Raw genomic sequence first — 9,774 nt, forward strand, 5'->3', positions numbered from 1 at the left:
CATCTCTGGCATCTTGCTAAGCAGTGCCAGACGTTACAGAGAGAGGTACAAAATGCAGCAAATTATTTAGAATAAACTCGCCAGAAGGGAAATTTTCTTCTGAACTTCATACACCACTTTCTCCCAGACCCCAAGAGCGTTTATCCTGATCACACCAGCACAAGGAGAGGAGAATCGAGTGCAGAAGGGGTTTAACTTGCAAACCTCGGATGGGGAGGGCGGGGCATGCAGGGGGAGGAAAATGGATCTGAGCGAGCCGGGCCAGTGAAAGAGGCAGCAGGGTTCTAGCACGAAGTATTGAAATGAGCCAGGATTACAAAGTCCTGAGGGCCGGTTACGTGGTGGTCAACATGTTAGCTCTAGTGTTTTTACACAACACTCATCTGCAATAGTGTTGCAAGGTATTTCTAAAGCATCGGTTGTCATTATAATTACGGACGGCCAAAAGAAGGAACAGAGAGGAATTCTAGCCAACTGCCAAATAAACAGAGGGAAAACCAGACCAACTTCTTTCATTAGCTCAACTGACACTAACAAAAGAGAACTCTCCAGAGATGGCAATGGAAAGAGACTATCACCAGACAATGGGTAACACATTTGACAAAATCAGAAGCAAACACTGTACTGAACTCGAGCTGGAAACACTAATTTAAGAGAAAAGACCAAGGGCATCCAGTGTATTTGTCAGATTCCTTCTTTTCCCACACAACGTGCATTACCCCAAGATCGATTCCATTCTGCTCTCATGAATGGTAGCTGGAGTAATGGGAGGTGAAATAGAAGCCAACTGCAGTTAATGACACTGCCCCACATCACAGACTTGGTAATTAAGAGTATGTCTACACAGCAATCAGACACCTGCAGCTGGCCCCTGTCAGCTGACTTGGGCTTGCAGGGCTCGGGCTAGGGGTCTGCTTCACTGCTGTGTCGGCTTCTGGGTTGGGTCTAGAGCCCTGGTTCGAGGACTCTGGCAAATAAACTGTCAAAAAATGTCACCCAGTTCTATTCCCAACACTGTAGCAGATAAGCGCTGAGTGTCTAAGACAATATTTGGTACCAAAAATATGAATTCAGTCCGCTGTAGCAGACACCAGCAAAATCTGCGTTATTTTAAACTCCAAAAGAGACATGAGCCAGCTGCGAAACTCAGATCCAGGCCGTTAAAACAAACAGGAAACAAAATAAAATGCCATTGATGTTTAGGACAGAAAGAGGGCATCTGATAGAAAGCAATAGGATGGTAACAGAATATGCCATTAGTTACTCCAAAGCAGCATTTGTTGCCCTGCGAGGGGCACGTGTTATTAGTGTCAAGTGTCAGAGGGGTAGCCGTGTTAGTCTGGAACGGTAAAAGCAGCAGAGAATCGATCTGCTGGCAATGCCCCTACTTATGCAGCAGTAGGATGGTAACAGAATATGCCATTAGTTACTCCAAAGTAGCATTTGTTGCCCTGCTAGGGGCACGCGTTATTAGTGTCAAGTGTCAGAGGGGTAGCCGTGTTAGTCTGGAACTGTAAAAGCAGCACAGAATCGATCTGCTGGCAATGCCCCTACTTATGCAGCCTGTTCTCCAAAGCAGCATCGGGTTGGCTGTCCTTTGACGCGGGGCTGCCTGGAAGGCACAATGGGGGGTTGAAAGGCTGGAGCACTTTCAGAGGGGCCTTCAGGCAGGGATTAAACTCATCAGGGAACTCCCCTTTGTGGCCTCCCAGCTCCCAATCCCCTTTGGCTGGGCCAGCACAAGCTGTTCCCCCCTCACCCCTGTTTCACTCCACTCCTCCCAGCTGGTGGGAGTCCCTTTGCACACCTCCACTGAACTCTGACACAACAGGGCAGCACAGGCAGGGAACCAGACCCTTCGACTGCTGGCTTCACAGCCGTATGAGCCCAGGCAGGCGGGGAAAGTCATTCGGCCTGACGGCAGCTGAGACTGGAGCGAGAGAGGGGCCAGCCTGAGACCTGGGGCAATGACAAGTCAGTGATGGAGGGCCAGTCACAGACTCAACCTCAAAGGCAGCCTCTGGAACGCCAGTAGTAACATGCCAGAAGGAAGGAGACTCCCCCTGTACCACCACCCCAATTAGGAGTCAGTTTGCAGACCCTTAGCTCCTCCAGCCTTTAGGAAAGGAAGGCTGGTCTTGGAGCTAAGGCGCACAGCTGGGAATCAGGAGGTCTAGGTCCCAGATTCCCTGTGTGGCCTGGGGCCTCAGCTCCCGCTCTGTAAACTGAGGCTAATGACCTCTCCTTTCCCCCACCCTTTGTCTGTCTCAGCCATTCAGCCTGTCAGTTCTTCTGAGCAGGGCCAGTTGCTCACACTGGGTTTGTACAGCACCTAGCGCCTTGGGGGCCCGATGTCACCGGAGGCCTCTGGGTGCAAAGGCGGTACAAGTAACTAATAACCATCCCCCAGCTCCTGGTTCGCTCCCCCACAGCTCCAATCCCTGCCCCAGCTCTCCCTCAACCCCTCTCCAACCTCCATCAGTCCAGCCCTGATCCCATCTTCCCTGATCCAGCCTTGGTTCAAGCCCCCCACAAGCCCTCCCCCAGCTCCTCCCCTCAGACACCTTCAGCTGCTTCAATTCCGCGTTGGCCTCAGCTCTGATCCAGATGCCCTGAGCTCCACTCGTCCCCTTCCCCAGCCTGAGCAGCTCCAGCCCCCCAGTTCTGCTCCCGCTGCTCTCCCTGTCCTCCTCTGGCTCTGATCTAGTTCTCCCTCCCCTATTCCACCCCCTACCCCATACAAAGGAGCCGATGCTTTTACTTTGGGTTTCATCTCTAGGGGCCCCCATGTCCCTTGTCTCTGCCTGCTGTGCCCCCCGTGTGTCCCCAGCGCTGCATTGCCGCCATGCCTCCCCCGTGTGTCCTTGCTGGCTACTCATGCCTGGAGCCGCTCCAAACAGAGCCGCCCCCCATCCTAGCCACTCCCTTTGCCCTGCAGGGCTGGCAGATCCTGCTCTCCTCTGGGGCCCCTCTCCCTTGCGGAGCATTGTGGCTCAACTTCTCGGGGGCTGTTAATGGCAGGAACACGTGGGCTAGATCCAGGAGCCCTCCATGGCCAGCAGTCCCCTGCAGCACCAGCACAGAAAGCCCCCCTCAGCAGATCACCGGATGCCTGGATTCTATCTATCTATGTTCTGGTTACACCTTCAGGCAGTGGGTATACAGGCTTCCAGATGCCTGAGTCCTATCCACCCGTAACTGTCAGGGGTGCAGTCCCCAGAGACCTCCAGCCTGGGACTCCTACATTTGAAATCATACCCTGGTTGGGCCCCCATAACTTTGTGGGCCCTGGGCTGGCTGGTTGCCCCATTGGAGCTGCAGTGATGGAAGCCAGAGGCACCCACAGTCCATGTCACTAAGCTGGGTGAGTCCAAGGTACGGGCTCTTACATTGGCTCTGCCCGCGTGCTGGGCTTCGCGCAGTGACTCAGCTCCCTGCTGGACTTGAAGTCCAGATGCTAAAGCCATTCCAGGCATTGGGCTTCTGGCCCTCCCTGGCAATGGGCCGGGGGAGAGGGGCAGCTGGGTGCCTAACGGGGGCTTTTCACTGTCCGCAAGCACAGGTGGGGGCAGCGTGGGAAGGTGAGGGGTGAGGGGACGTGCGCGGGCCCGCAGGAAACATGCACAACCATACGGCTCTGCGAACAGCCATTTATTGTACAGAGAAGCCTTGGCAGATGCAATTGGACTAAGTGAGTAGCTAGGCCGTGAGGAAAAGTGCGATCCCTGGGGAGGTTCCGACTTGCGGCGTGATTCCTGGTAAGCTTCCAGCGTGGGGCACGGGCAGGTCTGCCAAGCTTGCGTTCCCCTCCTCAATCTCTGGATTAACCCCTCCTGCGGAAGTAGTCAATGCCGTGACCGACGATTTTTGCACCTATGCTCAAAGCGGGCCACCAAATCCTGGTGACGCGAACGGGCTGTATGGAGGGGGAAAGAAGTGTGTTAGCGTCTCCATGGAGACCCACCTGGCTTCTAATGGTGTTTATGTTCAACTTCATCATGTGCACCTTGTCAAAACTCTGAGGGCTGGTTTGGGGGGCCGAGGGAGAGGGCTATTCTAACAAGCTTTGTGCAGCCCCTCCTGGGGAGTGGAGCTGAGACTGGAGCTAGACCAAGAGGAGCTGGGAATGGCCAGGAAGGGATGGCTGGAATTCTACGTCCCGGGAGAAGCGTCTGCCATAGCAGCTGGGGCTCTTCCTGGGCACGTGGGGACAGGGCTCACTTTCAGGAGGACAGCTCTCTTGGCTGCTGGATGACACCGTACTAATGGGGTCTGTGCTGGGGAGGAACTGGGATTCCCAGCTGGAGGGTTGATGTTCTGGGGAAACCCTTCCATATGGGGATCCAAATCACGTCCTACTATCCCTGCGGGTCTGAAACAAAGTTCATTGAATTCTATGGAAAGACTGTCATGGGTTTCACTTGATGTCTGGATGAGGCCCTACGACTTCGACTGAGGGTTGGCCCATCCCAGCCAAGGCAGATCCATTCGTGGGAGAGACCGGGAAGCCAACCTGGGGCCTAATGTCTGTAGCATGAGGTTAAAGGCGTCTTCTGCTGAAACCCAGACACTCGTTTTGTTAGAACTGGCCGTGCAGTGACAAAGAGCCATCTCGGACATTCACCTTCCCTGGGGTGTCTTGGTCCCATGAAGGGGGAGGATTTGACTCCTCTCTCTGTTTGGCAGAGGTGGATTTGCAGGTGAATGCACCCAAAGCAGAAGGAGATGCCCCAGTGGCATTTTCACCCTGGGGAGATGCTGCCCCAGCCCCTCTTGTTCAGGGTATAAGTTCTCCCCTCCCTCGCCCCCCGAATCATCGGGTTGAACAGCTCACCTGTGGAGGGGCGACGTCACAGGTGATCGCGACGACAGGGCATGTTTCCTGGGTGGAGAAGTGTCCTGAGCAGTCTCTGACCAGCTGCAAGGGAGAGAGAGGAGGGGACAATAGCTTCCAGTCTGTCTAAACGGCACTTGGGGAGGTGTGGCTGCAGCTCATGTAGGGACAGTCCAGCTCACTTTGATCTAGGTAGACTGAGGGCTGGTCTACACTGCAAATTTACAGCGGTGTAGCTACGTCTCTCAGGGTAACGCCGCACCCCTGAGAGATGTATCTGTGCCCACCTAGCCCTGCGTGCACACAGCGCTAGGTCGAGGGAAAAATTCTTCCCTGCACCTACCTGGGGCGGTGGATTATCGACAGCGACAGGAGAACCCTGCCCAACACTGCTGGCCCCTGAAGCGTTGCAGCAGCTCAGGTGACTTCCGCAGGTGGGCTGAGGTCAGATCTACGTATTCCTCGATGCCTGCTCCTAGATGCAGGGGGTTTCCATGGGGGGAGAGGAGGGTCTTGTTTCTGCTCATCTCTTTTACTGTTTCTTGTGTGAAAAGCAGAAAGAAGTAGGGGGTGCTTCTTTCGGCTTGTAGCACATGGTGCAGTAACTCAAAACAGATCTGTTTAGCAGAAAAAAAAACAGTCTCCTCTTCTCTTCTGATGGATCCCCCCCCACTGCTCACATCTGGAAGTAGGTGTTCAGGCAGGTATGGATCAGACCTCACCCTTCCTGTAGTGCTAAATCACTGAATCTGTGTCTTGTCACTTTAGGGTGACCAGATGTCCCAATTTTATAGGGACGGTCCTGATAATTTGGGGCTTTTTCTCATATTGGTGCCTATTACCTCCCACCCTCTGTCCCAGTTTTTCACACTTTCTATCTGGTCACCCTATGTCACTGCCTTGTCCACTAGATGGTGCAACTGCTGCAATTTAAGGTGAAATCCAGTCAGCAGCTGGCATCTCTTACTGACTTCTTTAATATGTTTCTATTTGATCTTCCCTGGATCCTTCCCTTCTGATATTCACTCAGTCTGGGGGCTGTTGAAGACATTCAGGGAAGTTAGGAACGGTGGGTCTACGGTGTTGTGCTTTTCCCCCCAGAGGTGCTGAGCTCACATTGACTTTGACTGGGGCTTCAAGTGGGCGCTCGCCACCTCTGAAAGTCAAAAGCTTAGTTAGGGGCCTAACAATGAATGGCAGGTGCCTAACTGCAGGCAGCTACGTGCCTGAAGCTGAGTGCCCCAAAGCAAGAGGCCGTTTTTGAAATTCTGGGTGTGAAATTGTTTGCTGAGCCTTGGAAGTCTGCATCCTTCCCTTCAGCTGAAACAGACACACATATATCCCAGAGGGCAGAGGTGGCAGAGAACCAGTACGTCACTCGCTCCATTTCCCTGTCATTTGTTCTCCACAGGAATTTTTCTAACCCTCTGTTCTGCCCCATTTTCAGAATCCCTAGTACCAGCACTTCCATCTCTGGTCTTGGCTCACAGCCCTAAACACTGTGCCACACATTTTTTCCTGATCTTCAGTATAATTTGTCCCCCTGCTAGGGCTGGTGGGTTGACAGACCTGAGTGAAGCTGAAAACAGATCTTTCTGAGTTATGTTTATGACACTGGCAGAGGTGCTGGAACTAGGGGTGCTGGGGTGGGGGGGTTGCTGTTCTCCGAGTTCAAAGTGGTTTCTATTATATGCAGGGGTTACACACTTTTGTTCAGTGGCTCTCAGCACCCCCACAATACAAATTGTTCCAGCCCCCCTGGACACAGAGCTAAATTCATTGCTGGAACAAGCAAAAGAAACCTGCAGCTTCATTTATAGCAGTGAATCTGGCTCAGCAGGTTCTGTGACGACACATTGGATCATTATAGTTCATAACATCCCAGGGTAAAGCCAAAGGCAGTAAAAGCCTGCCAGGTGTCCACTGTAGCCCCCAGGGACTCAGGAGAGCTTGTTGCTCATCACGGCAGAGGTGCGCTAAACAAGAGAACATGGCACTATCTCCACCCCCAGAGCTGTTCCTTACCCCATTCTCTTTGAAGGCGCATTGCTCCACAGGGGTTTTGTCTGAGGCTGGGCACGTGGTCTCCATGATGGTGAAGTTCAGCTGAAGAATATTCGATATGGTGCCCTGGGCCTAAGAGAGAAGCAGTAAAGGAATGAGATACCCTTCTCATGGCGAGTAGCTTCAGGCTGGGCTCTACCACTGCATTTGTTTAGCAGCTGATGACATGTACCAGTGCAGGCTGAGACTTTGGGACCAGACCTTGGTACCCTTAAACGAGCAGTCCCACTGAAACCCTTGGTATGAAGCGAGGAATGATGTGGCGGATGGAAGCAGGGGATAGTCTTGTTCTGCAGTGAGCTCACTTGTGAGAATTTCCATGGTGGATCAGACCAGTTAGCCAGCTACTCTGGTCTCCTGTCTCCAACATTGGTCAGTACCAGACACTTTGGAGGAAGGTATCGAAGTTCACTACTGGACAATTACAGAATAACCTGCCACAGGGGAAGGGGTCCATAACTTCCAGCAGGTGGTGGTTGTACCCTTTATACAATTTTACCTCAATTTATATAACTCATGTTGTTCCTATTCTCTACGTCAGTGTCTAATCCTTAGCTCAGATGTGATGTGGTAAATCAGTGTTTCTCAAACTGGGGTTGCTGCCTGTGTAGGGAAAGCCCCTGGCGGGCTGGGCTGGTTTGTTTACCTGCCCCGTCCGCACATCCGGCTGATCATGGCTCCCACTGGCCGCAGTTCGCCACTGCAGGCCAATGGTGGCTGCTGGAAGCGGTGGCCAGTAAGTCCCTCGGCCTGCGCCACTTCCAGCAGCTCCCATTGACCTGCAAACTGCGGCCAGAGGGAGCCACGATTGGCCGGACCTGCCAGGGGCTTTCCCTACACAAGCAGCGACCCCAGTTTGAGAAACACTGTGGTAAATGCCTATTGAAGCAATCCGACGGTATTCATTAGCGTGGGGTGAATGTTGCATTTACTTTAGATGTAGCTCTGAGAATTTGGCAGGACAGCACTGCACCATTCAGGCAAATCCTGTTCCACCAGCATCCCCACCACCACGACCGGCCATGGTTAACGCTTCTGAAATGCTTTTTTATTTCAGTGTCTTTTTTTGGGGGCTAGGAAGCAATCCCAGCTTTGTTAATGCCTAATAAGCTGGGATTTATTCCTGGCTGTGCCACTGGCCCACTGGGCAAGTCATGTCCCCTCTCTGTGCCTCAGTTTCCCCAGTTGTAAAATGGGGACGATGTTACTGGCCTCCTTTGAGAGCTGCTGATGCAAAGCGCTAGGTAAGAGCTGGATACTCTTATTGAGGACAGGCTGCTTAGTGGAGTGGGACCGGTTGACCTTAGGAGGTTACTGCTGAGTTGTACATTTGGAGGAGTGCGAAGTCTCGAAGTTGAGAGGATCATCACTGTTGTTAGCATCTAACAGCCTTCTCTAAGGCGGGGGTCCCATTGAGCTAATCCCTGCGTGCACACGTAGCGAGAAACAAACAGAGATTTCTGCCCCAAGGAGTTTATCATCTAACTACATCAGGCAGCGAAAGGATGGGACAGGCCCAAGGTCACCCCGCAGGTCAGTGGCAGAGCCAGGTTTAGAATCCAGGTGCCCCCAGTTCCAATAATGTGCTTCAGCCACCGGCCCACCCTGCCTCTCAGTGTTAGAACAGTGAAAGGTCAGCGGGTCTGATCCAAACCCCACTGGAGTCTATTTCATGGGCTATGGAGCAGGCGCTGAGTGACCCAGGAGAGAGGTGACAGGGGCCCAGGGTCAGGGAGAATCATGTATCCCCAAGTATGTGCCTGGGTTTCAAACAGCAGCTAACGAAGGGAACCCTTCAGTACTCACCACTTGGGGCGGAGCTGTGGCTGTAAGGAGGCGGAAGGCATATTTCACCGTTGGTCCTTGGTTGTAGAAGTCGATGGCCCGGGCAATGGCCTTCTCGTAGGGCTGAGGGGTCTTCACGGGGACCGCGGCGGCCACGGTGACCAGCAGCAGCAGGACCACCCAGCAGCTCGCCATCCTTGCTCCTCTTTGTTTCAAGGTAAGGTAGGAGTGCAGTGCCTGGGCGCTTTATATACACTGCCTCTTCAGCAGCTTTGTGCAAAGGGGGATGATTGGCTCATTCATTCTGTGCGCAGCTCTTCCTCAAAGCTGTGGCTTTCCCCTTCTCCCACGGGAAAGTGTTGTCAGCCAATGAGCCAGTGCCTGCAAAGAGAGGGGCCTTGAAACCTCGCCGTGTAGCTCTCAGTGCGATAAGGGGAGCAAAAATACCAACAGAGGAGACAAACCCCACTCCCCCACCCCAAAGCTGCAACCAGAAAATAGACAGCCTCTCACAGCTTGAGCTGCGTCCATTACTAAGAACATGGCAAGACAGAGGACCAGAGGTGACCGGCTTGTACTTGCTAACAGTCACTATTCTAATCAAGTTCACTGACAAATATGAATAGCTGTATAAGAGCCTGTCTACACGACAGCTGCTGAGTGGTGCCGTTTTAGGGCTGTAGTATGGAGGCTTCCTACATTGATGGAAGAGAGTTTTTCTGTCTATGTAGTTAAACTATCTCGCTGAGAGGTGACAGCCATGTTGATGGAAGGATTCTTCCCTTGACCTAGCCACGTCTGCACCGGGGATGAGGCTGACCTAACTACACCACTCAGGGCAAGGAATTGTTCCCAGCTCTGCGTGACATAATCTAATTTTTAAGTGTAGACCAAGCCTAAGACAAAAATAAAGAGTGAATAACTGGTTAATGCTGAATAACCTAACTAGCAGGGGTGGCTCCAGGCACCAGCAAGCCAAGCACATGCCTGGGGCGGCAAGCCACTGGAGGTGCTCTGTCGGTCACCGCAAGGGCAGCAGGGAGGTTGCCTTTGGCGGCATGCCTGCGGAGGGTCTGCTGGTCCCGAAGCTT

General features: G+C 53.0%; 1 protein-coding gene across 1 annotated transcript; it reads right to left on the bottom strand.

The window, feature by feature from the left end:
- Positions 1 to 3,750: 3,750 nt before the first annotated feature.
- On the bottom strand, positions 3,751 to 8,878 carry LOC116822643 (cathelicidin-3-like). Its single transcript, XM_032776651.2, has 4 exons — positions 8,705 to 8,878; positions 6,860 to 6,970; positions 4,835 to 4,918; positions 3,751 to 3,916 (listed from the first exon to the last, which is right to left on the bottom strand). Exons 1-4 carry the CDS (start codon positions 8,876 to 8,878, stop codon positions 3,824 to 3,826), a joined length of 462 nt encoding a protein of 153 aa, XP_032632542.1. The 3' UTR covers positions 3,751 to 3,823.
- Positions 8,879 to 9,774: the final 896 nt, after the last annotated feature.

This window comes from Chelonoidis abingdonii, chromosome 2 (assembly GCF_003597395.2).
Source record: "Chelonoidis abingdonii isolate Lonesome George chromosome 2, CheloAbing_2.0, whole genome shotgun sequence".
NCBI classification, from domain to species: Eukaryota; Metazoa; Chordata; order Testudines; family Testudinidae; genus Chelonoidis; species Chelonoidis abingdonii.